This window comes from Apis mellifera, linkage group LG3 (genome assembly GCF_003254395.2).
Source record: "Apis mellifera strain DH4 linkage group LG3, Amel_HAv3.1, whole genome shotgun sequence".
Classification (NCBI taxonomy): domain Eukaryota; kingdom Metazoa; phylum Arthropoda; class Insecta; order Hymenoptera; family Apidae; genus Apis; species Apis mellifera.
This window is the reverse complement of record NC_037640.1, coordinates 1,065,950-1,082,081: the sequence shown is the minus strand read 5'-3', so window position 1 is coordinate 1,082,081 and position 16,132 is coordinate 1,065,950. Positions and strand designations below refer to the sequence as shown.

General features: G+C 22.7%; 3 protein-coding genes across 9 annotated transcripts in view; 1 reads left to right on the top strand and 2 right to left on the bottom strand.

Annotated features, from left to right (window-relative positions):
* The window catches only part of LOC412667 (proto-oncogene tyrosine-protein kinase receptor Ret), a 188,741-nt gene extending 187,218 nt beyond the window's left edge, over positions 1-1,523 (top strand). For all 4 annotated transcript variants that reach the window (XM_026439537.1, XM_026439536.1, XM_006572141.3 and 1 more), the window contains 3 exons: positions 42-243; positions 649-827; positions 908-1,523. In XM_026439537.1, the coding sequence (XP_026295322.1) occupies positions 42-243; positions 649-827; positions 908-1,389 (863 nt within the window). In that variant the 3' untranslated portion in view covers positions 1,390-1,523. The remainder of the gene's footprint in view (positions 1-41; positions 244-648; positions 828-907) is intronic.
* A 1,305-nt stretch (positions 1,524-2,828) lies between these two features.
* On the bottom strand, positions 2,829-5,870 carry LOC552029. 4 transcript variants are annotated; one of them, XM_006572140.2, is made up of 9 exons: positions 5,545-5,870; positions 5,310-5,398; positions 5,090-5,236; positions 4,797-5,027; positions 4,407-4,703; positions 4,175-4,276; positions 3,937-4,094; positions 3,455-3,854; positions 2,829-3,380 (listed from the first exon to the last, which is right to left on the bottom strand). In XM_006572140.2, the coding sequence occupies exons 2-9, from the start codon at positions 5,317-5,319 to the stop codon at positions 3,181-3,183; spliced, it is 1,545 nt and encodes a 514-aa protein (XP_006572203.1). In that variant the 5' UTR covers positions 5,320-5,398; positions 5,545-5,870; the 3' UTR covers positions 2,829-3,180. The 4 variants fall into 4 exon arrangements, with proteins under 4 accessions (XP_006572203.1, XP_625275.2, XP_016772898.1 ...); XM_625272.5 differs by having other exon boundaries at positions 5,338-5,398; positions 5,545-5,860; XM_016917409.2 differs by having other exon boundaries at positions 2,829-3,368; positions 5,338-5,398; positions 5,545-5,860.
* Positions 5,871-5,982: 112 nt separating this feature from the next.
* LOC551465 (homogentisate 1,2-dioxygenase) lies at positions 5,983-12,967 on the bottom strand. Its single transcript, XM_026439408.1, has 8 exons — positions 12,642-12,967; positions 12,055-12,190; positions 11,189-11,319; positions 10,933-11,119; positions 8,913-9,092; positions 7,959-8,182; positions 7,184-7,310; positions 5,983-6,517 (listed from the first exon to the last, which is right to left on the bottom strand). The coding sequence occupies exons 1-8, from the start codon at positions 12,657-12,659 to the stop codon at positions 6,195-6,197; spliced, it is 1,326 nt and encodes a 441-aa protein (XP_026295193.1). The 5' UTR covers positions 12,660-12,967; the 3' UTR covers positions 5,983-6,194.
* Between the last annotated feature and the right edge of the window lie 3,165 nt (positions 12,968-16,132).

The window sequence follows — 16,132 nt, the reverse complement described above, 5'->3', positions numbered from 1 at the left end:
TCATAGTTTAGTTTTTTTCTATTTGATATACATTTTTGCAGTGCCGGTAAAATGGATGGCACCTGAATCTCTCGCGGATCATGTATATACTAGCAAATCAGATGTTTGGAGTTTTGGTATTCTTCTTTGGGAATTGGTCACTTTAGGTGCATCTCCTTATCCCGGTGTAGACGTGCACAATCTCTACAATTTACTCAAAGCTGGATACCGTATGGAAAGACCGACAAATTGTTCATTACAGTTGTAAGTCAATTAATAATGAAAAAATACGATTTTATTTTTTTAATATATATATTAAGAATAAATAATTATAAAATTATATAAATTGATATGAATAATAAACGTATATGAGAGTGCGAGTGATTAAACAAAATAACCAATATGATAAAAATAAAAAAAGTATATACAGATAAATGAAAAGAAAAGAAATTAAAAAGATTAAAAAGCAATTTATATGAAGCCAAAATATTGATTGTCAGAATGTCTTTGTTTCGTATTTATATTTTTTTATTTTGAATATAAATACAAGTTAACATAAGAATCGTTATGAATAGTTTATATACTTTAGGTATTTAAATATATTGTTATTCGGGATGTATAATTAAAATTTTTAACAATATTTTATATAAATAATTTCTTTAATTTTAGATACAAACTGATGATGTCATGTTGGCATCAAGAATCTGTCATCAGGCCATCATTTAAGGAACTTACTAATCATTTGGAAAAAATGTTAGAGGATAGCGTTGAATATTTGGATTTGAATCCAAGAACTGTTGACAATCAGGCTTATTTTGCTTCACTTCACGCTTTGGACAGTCCATGTAGTATGTATTTTCTCGTTATTTTGTCTCAAACAGAAAAGAAAAGTATTGTTTTTACATTTAGAATTGTTTTCTTAAAACAGGTTCTGGTAATGATGTTACGGAAGATTGTGAAATCAATGGTTTGAAGATAGATGTTGTCAACTACTTAGAAAAACCTTGTTCTGATACAGTGACTAAATGTGACAAGATTGACAAGCTCCATACTTTTTGGCAAGAACCTTTAGCGACCTCTTCCGAAAAATCTGTTAAGTTATATATAAATGATCAATCATCGAATTTTCAAGTTAATCATTATGAGAGCCCTATCAAATTTAGAAACACTAGTGTAACCAGTAATAGCGAAAATGATTTAATTACATCAACGAATGAACACTTGCAATCTTATATAGATATGGAAGGTAAGAAATCCTCAGAGATAAAAACAGAGATAAAAACAGAAACAGAAGAGGAAGCAGAAATGAAAGAATTACTCGTTTTTACCAATGAAAATGATATCGATGAAAGTCAATCTGAGGATGTTCTAAAAAAATCACAAAAAAATCTAACGAATATGAAAAAATAATGATTTTGAAACGATAATTAGCATATTTTTTAATTTGAAAAAAAGTATTGTTTTAACAATGTCATTTTAACAATGACTGTGTATATATTTATATTAAATTTAAAGAAATAGAAGATTTTTGCAAGCATAAAAAATATTGTCAACACGTATTTTGTTTAATAATAATAATTTATTCTTATGTAATTTTTTATCCTACTATTCTATTTAATTCAACCAAATTGTCCTATCTTCCTCAGTTTCAAAAAACATAAATTATAAAAAAATTAAAAAAATTAAAAGTTTCGAATTAATAAATTTTTACAAGAAAGATTTACGAATAGTAATAATTCATAATTATAATTATTTGTAATTATTTTTTCCATCTATTTTCAAGACTAATTTAAATTTTTTATATTTTTAATTTTCATATAATTTTCACATATATAAATATTTTTGAAAATGACAGAATAATTCTTCGGATTGCTTAGGACAGAGAATTTTATAAAATCATTAAATAAATATTAATAAAAAAGGAAAACAATTTTGTTTAGACAATGAAATCTTCAATATATATTTATGTATCTTCTTTTTTGTTTTTTTTTATTTTCACATTTTTTTATAAGGCATAAGATATATTTAATACAGAATATATCTTGCCAATTTCGATAATTTGGACGCTATAGAAATATACGTTCATTAAAAAAACTATAGAATCCAAATAGATCGATAATTTGAAATAATAAAAATTTTAAAAAATGTGAAAATATGAAAATATATACTGCATTTCATTTTCGCACAAATATTCAAATGTCATCTGTATTATATTAAAAGTTAAACGCTTCTTATTTTGTCAATCTTTTCTAAAATATTTGAAGATATTCGAAGCTATTAGAATCATCGATTATTAAATCGGTAATTTTCCTAAGTTTCATCATTTAGATCTCGATATAATTAAAAATTAAAAATAAATGGAAAGATTACATACGAATAAAATAAATGATTCTTATTAACTATTTGACAAGGTCATCAATTCCTTAAAGATTGACTAATTTCTGATTAACTTCCTAAATGCTCTTCTTAATAACTTCCCGATAATTGATTGCGTAATTGAGCATCAAAAAAAAAACAAATCCATAACGATAATTATTAAATCTATCAAACTTTAAGCTTCCAATTGAATTGTTCATTTTAATGGCTTCCAGCTTGTGATAAATAATTCATTGTAAAATTGAATTGTTTTAAGTGAAATAACATGCATGAAACGAAAATTTGACAAATGTGCAAAAAATAATCGATTCAATTATTTCAGTTACTAATCGATGTAATCATATTCAAGCAATAAATGTGCATTTTTTTTCTTTATATACAAAATAAAGCATTCCATTTCATTATAATAATTAATTACCACTTGTTTATAACGCAAGCGTTCAAGTACAAATTTAGTTAAACTGTATACATACTTGCTTTCTGTACATATATTATATTTACTTACTTTCAAAAAATCGAGTATGTTCTTAGTACAAGTATATGCGGTGTGAACATAACTGTTATATCATTGTCCATTAATATCGCGATAAATGTGTGCAAATGCACTTAAATACACAGAAAAATATGTAAAACATTTGTACGCAAACACAAAATGAAAATTATAAAATGCAAATTATAGTGAATATTAGGAATTGTATTGTAACAAAAAGAACTAACATTTATTAAATTAAATCAATATATGTATAAAAAAAATGTCTTATACTTTTAAAAATTATCTAACTTACATAAATGTCACATTTGTTTACAATATTATGAGTAAAAAAATCACAAATTCAATTTATCGATACGAAACACGCAAGTATCGTCCTTTAAAGATTTATTAGTGTGTTCTTCTTGCTCGCCTTCTCCATTCTCGCCGAGTAAATTTAATTCATCGATATTCGTTAGAAACATGGTGTTATCATTTGATATAGCCGGTGCAAGAGTTCGATTATTTGACATTTCTGTAATTTCTAAAAGATTTTCTAAAACATGAATAAATGAAATCAATATATGAAATCACATTCAAATTAAGCAAACAATTGAAAATTTAACTGACCAGTTTCTTGTCCATCTTTTACACTATTTACATCTTCTTCCAATGTTTCGAGTTTTGCTAATTTCACAGAATCCAAAAATTTCCTGTCAGATGCTGAAGAAGCACATTTTACACGTTCCGTTGCATGAATTATTTTTACAAGCTTAGGTAATTCTTTTGGCAAAGAAAGTCTTTTTAAATGCTTTGTTTCTTCAGGAATGTCATCCGATTTACAATACGGTAATTGTACAATATAGCAACGCTTTTCAATTTGAAATTTTCTTTCTCTGACCAATCTCAGAAGATAATTACTAGTATTTTCATAAATAGTTGATAGAGCAGGTTTTTTAGATGGTGGAGAAGTTGCAACAATAATGAATTCTGTGTTTCGAAAGGCAGCCTCGCACCAACATTCTGGATCCTATATCACAACCATAATAAATCGTAAAATAACTTTTTTGCAGAAGTAATATTTTATTTTGGAATGAATTACTAGTACTAACTTTGTCCATAGTATCCTTAATGTCGAGCACATCTATCATGGCATTAATGTCACAAACTCTTAAATATTTTGCCAATTCAACCATTACATTAACATGCGATAACCGAGTCGGTGAATATACTAACAAACATTTGGGTTTTTCTCTTTTTTTCAATATTTCTATAAAAATTTAAACAAATATATAATGTAATTGCACTAATAATATTTATACAAAAATTTTAAACATATTACAATTTTACCTCTTCTATATAATCTATAAAGATGATAAAGTACACAAAATGATAATGCTGGTATCCACACAGCACTGATAATCATAATTAAAAGACGAGGTGAAGATGTTGCTAGAAAATATAAGAACAATTACCATAAATACAATATCAATTATTATCAATAATATTGCTGTTCTTTAATTAAAAAATCAAAATTTTATTATATTATATTATTTTTCATAAATAATATTTATTTGCTTACGTATAATAATAAAAGGAGTAGTACTATTTACGCATCCATAATCGCCGCATTCCGAATGCATGCAAGCAACTTTAAAATAAAAGTGGCCAATATGCGCAGTAAAATTATAATGTAAGTCTTGTTTTCTTGTTATATTAAATGTTTTTATAAAATCTGTATCATTGTTTATTAACCAAATTTTATATCCAGTTATATTATAACTTTCTGGTAGTGGTTGAATGTGTAAAGAAAGAAGGGGAGCATTTGATACATCTATATATACAAATGGTCTATATTGCTTTATACTTGCATCTTCTTCTATAATAAAATAGATTTAAAAAAATCATAATCATTATCAAAATATAATACTGATTTTCATTTAATAAAAAAAAGTTTGCTTTAAATATTTACCAATAAATTTATGTGCAGGCACATTGAAAATATATCGTTTACTATACTTATATCTTTCTCCTGTTACAAGATAATCTAATTGATATGGAATAGATTCATAAGATTCATTAGAAAATGGACAAGAAATGTATAGATCCTTTGGAGCCGGAACAGTTTCATTTCCGTAAAGTTGTATATATCTACAGGCAGACTCATTTTCATTCAATAAACTTTGATAACGTGTTATCAGTCCTATTTAATAGAAAAGAAATTCAAGTGATTAAAAGAATCATCTAATCATCTAAACTTATTACCATGAAAAGTTGCATTGGTAATGCTTAAATTGAAAGCTGTTACTCTATATCCAAACTCTTCATATATATATGCATGTAAATTAAATTTAGTTGTGTCTTCATCTGGTGGATAATGATTATAGCCTTCAAATGTGAATTTGGTGCAATCTAAAAAAAAATAAATAATTCACATATCTAATTTCTATTTTTTACTTTAAAATTACACTATATAAATAATCACATTTATGCATTTAATGAACTCATCATACCTCCACCTTTTTGAACTTTTGTCAATAAACATTGGAAACCAGGAATAGCAATTACTTTTGTCTGTAAAAAATAAAACAGATGACTTAAGAATAATTCTGCAATGAAAATAATCTGAATGAATATTTAAAAATTCAAACAATCAATTGCGCAGAGCATTTGAACAAAAATAGAGTTAAATGCAAAATAAAAGAAGTACTAAAAATTACCACATTTTGACAATAATCTGGATAACAATACGAAGCTGCGACACTTCTAGTGAAGTAACAAAGAAGCATCACAAAATTGATGAGTTTCCGCATTGTAAGGTTAGAATTACGAGTTAACCACAACTATTAAAAAATTTTATCAAAATTAACATATTTACGTTATACCCAACATCAACGATTAATTGATCTTTGAATCTTTCGACGATAGAACATCACATTTATTTGTAATAAATTAAATTTCTTCATCCGAACTCTTGCACAAAAAAAGCATAAACACGTATCGCTACGTATCTTTAAGCGCACTCTATCGAAGAAAAGTGCAAATAGGCATATTTCAACACATAATAAATGTCAATTTATATGATAAAATTATTATAAAAATTAAATTGATAGGAAAAACAAAAAGATACAAAGAGAAATTAAATAATGAATATGACATAGTATATATAAATTTGTTTATTAATTATATACCAGCTTTATATTATTAAATATAAAAAAAAAGAAACAAAGAGAATTAAAATTAATTATAAATATATTATTTTACCTTTTTTAGAAAATAATAAAATATGAAATGTAAAAATGCGAGATTAAAAAAAAGAAAATGTATAAAATTTAAAATCTATAAGATATAAAAGAAATATATTTATATATTATAATGTATTTATGGAATTCAAAACAAAATGCTTTTTAAGGGATTGCCAACATTTGTAATAATCGTTATCTAGCTTATTGGAAAGATTGGCAGCCCATTCAGTTACTGTTAAACTATATGCTGTTTCGAACATAAAAGCTTGAGTTCCATCGGCGATGCGTTCAGGTTTAAGTTCGTTATTGGAAGCATTTTCGAAACAATGCGTGTCCGGTCCATGTGGTGTCATAATCGAGTGCAACGATGCTCCGCCTGGATGGAAACTCTCCTCTTTAGCTTCATATTGTCCTTTTATCAGGCCCATAAATTCACTCATACAATTTCCTATAAAGCAAATAAGAAATATATATATATATAAAATATAAAATTGATAAATTCTATCAATTATTATAATAAAAATTAAATGAATGAGAGAGAAAAACAAAAATAGATAGATAGATAGATAAATAGATACATAGAGAGAGGGAAAGGAGAGAGAGAGAGAGAAAGAGAGAGAGAGAGAGAGAGAAAGAGAGAGAGAGAGAGAAATTGGAGAAAGGAAAAATTGTAGGTTTCGTGGAAAAAAAAGAAAAAAAAAGAGGAAGACGATTAATATCGACGGAGAAAATTCTGAGTTTTCACCGATATCTCGGTTATGTGATTTTTAAAAGCGATCTAGCATAACGAAATATCGAACTATGTGATTGACATCGAATCAATACAGAAAAATAAGAAATCGGAAAGGCGATTGCAACGCATCATTATCTATTTTTGAACGGAAAGATAAAACAAAGAAACAAAATAAAAAGCAAATCAAGTTCATTTGTAAATTATGACAATATCGATGAGATTAATGCCATTTTGTATCATAGACATAGATGGCCATGATCACGAGCATTCTCGAAATTTCTTAATATTGCCATTATTTTTTCATCGCATTTGTTATTTTTTCATTTTTTTTCGATCAATTGTTCACAAACAAATTTATTAGATATTTGTTTATAAGCTTACGATGATAATATGGAGGTCGAAAAGTATGTTCTTGCACGGACCATCGAGGAGGAAATATAACAAAATCGGCAGCTGCTGTACCAATTTTTCCCGAGGGACATGTTAGAACAGTAAATATTGAAGGATCCTATAAAAGAAATGAGAATATTATATCCTATTTATCGCTTTATTCCATCAGAAAAATATGTGATGTGCAAAGTTGAAGAAAATAAATTTTTATAAATACATCAAATAAAAATAATTCTGATACAGAATTTTACAAATAAATTTCTCTCTGAAATAATAATAGTTATATAAAATAATATTTTAAATACAATAATATATATTATACGAATTTTAAATTTAATATTTTAATATTATTTTGAAATAAATATTTTATTGAAATATAAAAAAATAGTATTTCAAATAATATTATTTCGTAATTTTATCAAATATTTTTTAACTTTATTATTACAATATTAAAGGCATATTATTATATATATATAACATAAGATATAAAAAACTTAATCTATTTTTTAAACAATAGAAATAAAAAATAAAAAAATAGAATATAAAATAGAATATAATCATTTTGAATGTTTACTGCATATATTTTAATTAATTGAAAAATAAAATAAATATTTTATATTAAATTTAAATAAATATAAAAAATTAAAACAAATAGTGAATATTTTTAAATATTATTTGCTTTGCTATAGAAATATTTTAATTTTTATTTTAATTTCATATAAGTTTTATTATGATAATATATAATTAGATGATAATATGTACTTACACAGTGATCAAAGGAAACCGAATTGACAACCATAAATTTGTTAAGATCATATTTGAATGGAACGTAATTTCCATGCCAAGCTACTACATCGAATGGACTATGGTCTTGTTGGGCGACAAATAATTTACCATGATATTTAGACACGATCTCATAATCGATTTCACGATCTTCGTACCATGCGATTGGTGTTTGAAAATCTCGTGGATTCGCTAAGCCATTTGCTCCTGTTTCAAAATTATAATCTGTTATATCATAATCATTAGAAAATTTATTTCATTAAAAATTTATAGAAAAATAGTATCAATAAGTGTAGAAATAAATCAATTTACTAATATATAATACATTATATATTATAATATATAAGTATTTATTATATATAATATAATATATATTATAATATAAGTATTTATTATATAATATATAATAAAGTTTTTAAATTATTTGAAATTTGTAAAATTTATAAGAATATTGTAAAACTATTATATTAATTATATAATAGTTTAGTTATATAGTTATATAATTTTAGTTAATTACTAATAAGTGTTTTTTATATATACGTTTGTTAAAATATCAAATAATACGAATAATGATATTATTCTTTAATTATTTTCTTTAATTGTTTATTTAATAAAATTTAATGAAATTTAATAAAACTATTTTTGACGCTTTAAAAGTAGCAAATGTTTTTTCAAAAATTTTTTTTAAATTCATACAATATAAATAAATTATATAATTATATAATTCTTTAATTTATATTTTTGATTTCTAATTTCAGGAAATATTACATTAACATAAGTAATATTAAATATTAGAATTAACATACAATACAACTCTTATAATAAATAAATTTGCATAAAATGAAACAATATGATCCATTTAAAATTATATATTTTATCAAAATTAAAAATCAAAAATATAGTTTTTCATCAATTCATATTTATGAGAATTTATTACCTATTGGTCCCAAATCTGGCAACTGAAAATGATCGTCAAATACTTCTAGAATGTATCCTCGGGATGGTCCAAAAACAGTAACATTAAATCGCATACCTTGCTGGATCACACAAATCTCATTTGGTTCACAACGGATCTTGCCAAATTCTGTTGTTATCACTAATGCGCCAAGCTGGGGCACTATAAATAATACAGTTTTGTTTTTTACATTTTTCAATATTGAATATCATAAAAATTTTCATTTTTGAAATCGAATCAATCGATGATAAATGTTTAATTAGAACAAGTATTTTGTATTTCAAAATTTGGTCTTGAAGATGAGAAATGTTTTTAAATGCTTATAAGTTAAAAAAAAATTTTCGATAAATAAAATTTAAAAGAAAAGTAAAACAGAAACAAATCGATAAATTCATTGAACATATTTCTTTTACACTTTCATTTACAATATTCTTGATAATAAACAAATATTTTCAAAAAAAAATAAATGTGTAAAAACATTGTATATAATATATATATATATATATATATATATATATATATATATATATTTCTTGGGACTTTATATATATATATATAAAGTCCCAAGAAATAATGATAATATATGTTAAAAAATATAAATAGAATATAAATAAAAATATAAATAGAATAATTCATACAACGATTCATAATTCAATCTCTCATACTTATATCTCTATTATTATATCTACTAAAAATATATTAAAGTAAATTAAATTATATAAGTTTAAGACAAATTTTTTTAATTTAAAAAATATATAGTTTATTATAGTATTTTAAATATTTTCATTTTTTCAAATTTTATAAAATTTTAAATATTTAAAAATTTAGAAATTTTTAATTGCAATATTAAAAGAATATAAGTTTACAAATTAACATTAACTATTAATAGATTAATAAGTTCATATTAATTCTAAAAAATATTATTATGTATATTATTATATGCATGAAACATTTTTGGAGAATCGATTCTGAAGAAGCATGAAAGAAAGCATGAAAGAAACATTGATTGAGATTTATTTATTACGTTATTAAGCAATTAAAATTTATAATAAATGAAGCAAGATGGAAATGAAAATGAGCTCTGTCTTTGTTACACCATATTTTGTTCCAGTTTTATTTTATTATATACGAATTTAAATTATTTATAATGTAACAAATAATTTTTAACATTTTTATATATCAATTTTTATGTTTGCTTTAGTCTTTAAAACTCTGCATCACAAATATATTAATATTCTATATATATATTATAATTCTAAAAAATATTTAATTCTTTATTAGAAAGCTTCTCTATTAGAAAGTGTCAGATGAACGGAAATGCGATTTTATATTTTTAATGATACAAGACAAATAAATTGACAGTAATATGAGATATATTTAATGAACATTTAAAAAATACATAATTGGTTTATTTTTCATTGATGATTACTATCATGCATTTGATGAATTTGATTTAAAGCAAAATTATTTGAATCATTTATTTTATAAATTTTTTTGCTAATGTTCAATATTTAAACATTTCAATATTTCAATATTTTTAATTAATTTTATGCATCTGTCCGTATCAAGAATTTATAATAAAAATTTCAAATTTTTGATTTTTCATATATTTTGATATTAATGCATTATTACATACTTTCTCAATATGTTTATTGTTTATATACTGCAAAAAATTGATAAAAAAGCGAGAAATAAAACAAGCAAATATTTATATAGAAATTTTAAATAAAAAAAATAATTTATAAAAAATTAAAAAATTGTATTTAAATACAATTTTAAATACAAAATAATTCGTAATGATCTTTCACGAACAAACAGCATTTTTCATAGCCAATATATTAATAAGATTATGAAAATATTATGAAAATGACATGATAATTCTAGGAAAATATACAAGTCTGCAATAAAAAAAAAACAATACGGAAAACTTACGGAACAACCTAATAAACTTGATTTCAATTATTCATTCATGTGCTAACAATAAACTTATATATATACGAACCAATGAGAAAATCTCCATCGGCATTATATAAAGCCTTATTTTTCATAGAAGCATTGCAAAGATATATATGTATTGCGATGCCTTGGCGAACACGAAAATCACCAGCTCCACATATCGTATGCAAACCATTGACAAAATCCACTTCTGCAGCCTGTCTGGTCGGCACATCGAACGGTTTCCATCGTAGCTGAAACACAAAAAGAATATTTGAGTATCGATAAAAATATTTATTGAAAGTACATAGTAATCAACTTACCTGATTTGGTGTCGGATCTATAGCATCCCATTTATAATCGAGACGAGAATTACTGATCGGTACGAAGGGTTTATGAATCACCGACGGTTTAATTCGATACAGCCATGAACGTTTGTTCCGAGAACGAGGAGCTACATATACAATCAGAGTAGAGTAAAATATTATTTTAAATAATAAATAGTAAATAATAATAAATAATTCTATTTATTTAAAAGTATGTATGATTTTGAAAATAATTTTATTTAATAAAATAAGTTTTTAAAATACTATTTAAAAATAATATTTTATTTAAAGAATATTGAAAATATTTGTTTTGAAATATTTTATTTATTTTAATTTATTTGCTTCATTTTTAAATATTATTGCTAAAAATAATTCATATTCAATACATATTGAATATAATTTTATGAATATAGTTTAATTTCTTTATATATATTATATATATATATATATACATTCTATCGAAAATCGTGGTTTACAATTAGTTGGGCAGTTTTCTACGTGTAAAAATATTTATCATTATTTATAATATACTTCCATCTTAATTTCTTTCATTATCAATAATAATAATAAATCAAAGAATAAAAAATATATTATTTGTGATATTCTAATAATTTGAGCAAAATTGAAGTATTTTATTATGACAGATTATTATTAAAATAAAATTTATTATTGTCAGATTATTATTAAAATAAAATATTTTATTATATATAATCAAAATTTTTATCCTATTTAAAATATTATTTTATGTAAATGAAATCTAAGATATTCAAGTATGCAAACAATGCAAATTTTTTTCTGTAATTGAGATAAAAATTATATTAATAATATAATATAAATAAATTCAATTAAAAAAAATTACTTACTAGTAAATGACGTGCCGGATAATTGTTCTGCGTAAAGACCATAAGGACATTTTTGAGGATTATTTTGACCAATGGGTAAGGCACCAGGACAACGTTCGTCTTCACTCGAAAATTCATTACCAAATCCTGACAAATACTGAAATACAAAATTGAATAATTTTATTTTTGTGAATAAAATTAAAATAGTAATTATTTTTATATAATTAAATTTTGATAATTCGAGTAAAGAATTATAAAGATTTCATCCTATTTAAATCATTAAAAAAGAATTAATAAATTCAACATAAAAAAAATTTTTATAAAGATTAGAATTAGGAAAAAAAAGTTTCTTAGTCTTACATTGAGATAATTTTCACATTTTGAAAAAAAGAAAAAATATTTCAATTTGTAAAAATCAGTTTATTCTGAATTTAAATTGCAGAAATGAATAAACATTTGTACATAATTCTAGTGAAACATTTAATATATAATTCGAATTAAAATTTTATAATTTATAATTTATAATTCAATTTTCATATAGAAATAAAAGAAACGAATAACAATTGTTATTTTATAAAAATTTTTGGAATTAGAGTATTCGACTGTACCTTAAAATCGTCCTTCATCGTGCAATGTTTAATCGTTGAATATTCTTCCTTTTCGATTTCTTCTCCTTTTTATATATGAATAAGACCGATCATCTTTATCACACGTGATCATAATTATACGAAGAACGTGTTTTTAGATATTTTACCGCGATGCTGACCAATCACGGTATAGAATATAGAAAGGTGCGTCTCGTTAATATGATCGATATTTGTATCATATTCTAAAGAAGGAAATTTCGTATGTGTTGTAAAAATGAAAAATTCATTAAGACGAGCCCCTACATTCTCTAAGACTTCTCTTGACTTCTCACTCTCGATTAATTGAGCAACATACTCGATAAAAATCGATAAAAAACTCGTTTTGAAACTCGTTAAAAATTCATGATAAAGACAAATAAATACATGTCTCTTTATCTCTCACGTTTTCAGATTAGACAAGGACAAATATAAAAAGGAAAATACCGAAGAATATTGAAATAAATAAATAAAAAATATTATTACATGTATGTCATGTTAAATTGATATAAATGAATGATCTTTTCAAAATTTTAAACGAATTAAGTTTTACTTGTTGAAACATCAATAATATATTTGAAAATGATTACAAATGGTTAATTTATCAAAATGGTATAAGAATCAATAAAAAAAGAAGATCGAAATTTTTTCTATACAATGTTGTATAGAAATATTGGATTAATTTAAAGATATTAGAAATTTATTTAAAAATAAATATTATAATATAAATAAAATATTATAAATTTATAAATTTAAATATTAGAAATTAATTTAAAGATTGGAAAATCATTACTTTTTCTTACTCAATATATTAAAACTTTTCAGATTTACAGTTTATAGATTTTTAAAAATGGAATCAAAATCTTTTATATAGAATCAGCAAAATGGCCAATTAAAAATTAATAAATTAAATCGTTTCATAACCGAACATTTAATGTTAATAATTCAGTATTAATAATTCATATAGAATAGCTTCGAAGACTTGATTTCTGACAAATAAAACTTGAAATATAAAAATGTCGGTTCAGGCTTATTTATTAAGTTATTAACAATTAAAGTTTGCGTTAAACGAAGAAAATAAGAAATAGAATGAAAAACTGTTACGCTTTGTCTACATCATTATATCTACTGTCATCTTATTTTATCTCTATTTCGCTTCTTCTAAATTAAAATTAAATTACTTGTAACTTAATGAATATGCAATATTTTTATATATCAACTTTTATACTCGTTTTGTCTTCTGAAGTCGATTCTCTAACAGTTTATACAAAATATTAATATAAAATTTAATGTTTATGATTTATTACATAATTAATATATAATTAATTATATAATTAATCGAAATTATACAGAAGCAAACAGAAATGCATAATAATATTCTTAAGTAGTTTACTTGTATAAGAAAATACTTATAATGAAATATAGATATTAATTCAAAGGAAAAACTTTTTTTCCTGAAAAACTATTTTATAATATGGAAGAATAATTTTCTGTACATTAAAAAAAAATTTCATATTGTATTTCAAATTATTTATTCTAATAGCAAAGAAGACTTGTATTTTTAAGTATATATTATATTTATTGTCTTTTTAATACTTATTTTTATTATATTATCGATTATAATATTTTTTCCTTAAATTTATAAATTATAAATTTATTAATATTTCAAAATCATATTATAAAATGATACGATTATATATAAGCAAATTGAAAATTCCTACAAAATAATAATTTTTTTCCAATCCAAATTTACTCCACATTTCATTATCTAAAATTATTCGTACATAAAGAAATATATTTTCTGAAAACAATAATTAGGTTATTATAAAAATCGTTTGAAGCATTTCAAAAAAATTGATTGAATTAATTGAATTAATAAAATTAATTAAATTTTAACAACTTAAATATTATCATAGCGGAAAGGAATTCGTGGTTTCTGGTGCATCATTACAGTAAATGCGAATTCTATGCACGATTTTCACGCACGATTTATACACGCGGATTTTTGCACACAGCTTTGCATCACTAGAAATGAGGAATAATCTCATAGTCAATTTAAAAGATTTTAAGATCACGAGTATTTCCATTAAATTTATAAATGTCTCATCAATTCCGAATTACAATCAATTTGATTCAGCAGATTTATATCATCAAATTCAGCACCCGATAAAACATAATCCAACAATCTTAGAATTTAAACTATTAAATCTTATGTAAATTTAATCTTCAAATAATACGAATTCATATTATTTAAAACTATTATACGAGACTTAGAATCATACAAATATGATTATGTTATGACATTGAAAATCATTAAACAAATTTTATTAAGGATAATAAAAAAATAACGCTATTGTATATTGTTAACATATTCTCTAGCAAATATTAATATCGAATATTAGAATATTAGAATGTTTTTATATGTTTTTATGTTTTTATGTTCTGGAATGTAATAATTTTAGTTAAATACCAAAAGTAATTTTTTATAGTACTGTTAAAAAGGAAATTTTAAAAATCATACAATTGATATACCATATTATTTGAGACATCATTTTTATATAATTATATTATATGAATTTTTGTGACTTCATTAAATATTAATTATTAAGTTTAATTTAAATCTTGTCTAATCAATAGTAAATTTAAATAAAAAAATATATTATTTTTTCATTATTATTACATTATTAATAAATGTGTAATAAATAATAAAAACAAATTTTATCTCTATTTTTCGCTCCATTTTAATATTTATTTGCTAAGATATATGTATTTTTATAAAATATGTATTTTAATCATAATTTTCCATCTTTGTAACTATCATTGATACATTTTGTATTATGTAATATGTTACTTTCATTCTCTACTACTTTCAACCCCGATTTATACCAAATTATTCGAAAGTTAAAGTCGAAAATTAAAGATCGAGCAATCAAATTTCGATACGGTTGACAGAGCAAAAGTAGCCTTTCGCTCGAGAAAACTAGACTTCACGATTGAACTGTTATCAAGACAGAAAATGTCAGCATTCGAGTGATAGATTTTTAACAGATTAACTGAATATATGGATATGGATAATTTAATTTAAAGAAATTTTTCACATGGATTTTTTGTATTTTTTTATGTATATGCAAATATATTGTGTTTAAAAATCAGTAATTTCATATCATTTATTTCTATAAAATGAATAGCATAATATTATTTAAAAGTCATTAAAATATACTACCAATTCGAAAATATTTAAATTTCTTTTAAAAATAATTAAAAATGTATTTTTATTATTAAAAAAATATTAAGTATTTTTATTATTAAAAGAATAAAATATATGAAATGAATGAAAAACATATTTGAAAATAAAAATATATAATATTTATTTTATGAATTATCATTACAATTTCAACTCGTCAAAAAATTCTTTAATTGCTTTATAGATTTTCGATCTATTTAATAATTTCTCTAAATAATTTCATTTATGCTCG

Coding starts and splice junctions, on each gene's coding strand:
- LOC552029 (XM_625272.5), bottom strand. CDS start 5,637: ATGCGGAAACTCATCAATTTTGTGATGCTTCTTTGTTACTTCACTAGA. Junction 5,399..5,544: donor CAGATTATTGTCAAAATGTG/GTAATTTTTAGT, acceptor TATTTTTTACAG/ACAAAAGTAATTGCTATTCC. Junction 3,855..3,936: donor TTAAGGATACTATGGACAAA/GTTAGTACTAGT, acceptor GTTGTGATATAG/GATCCAGAATGTTGGTGCGA.
- LOC551465 (XM_026439408.1), bottom strand. Junction 11,320..12,054: donor ATCCGGCACGTCATTTACTA/GTAAGTAATTTT, acceptor TTGTATATGTAG/CTCCTCGTTCTCGGAACAAA. Junction 6,518..7,183: donor TCGACCTCCATATTATCATC/GTAAGCTTATAA, acceptor TTTGCTTTATAG/GAAATTGTATGAGTGAATTT.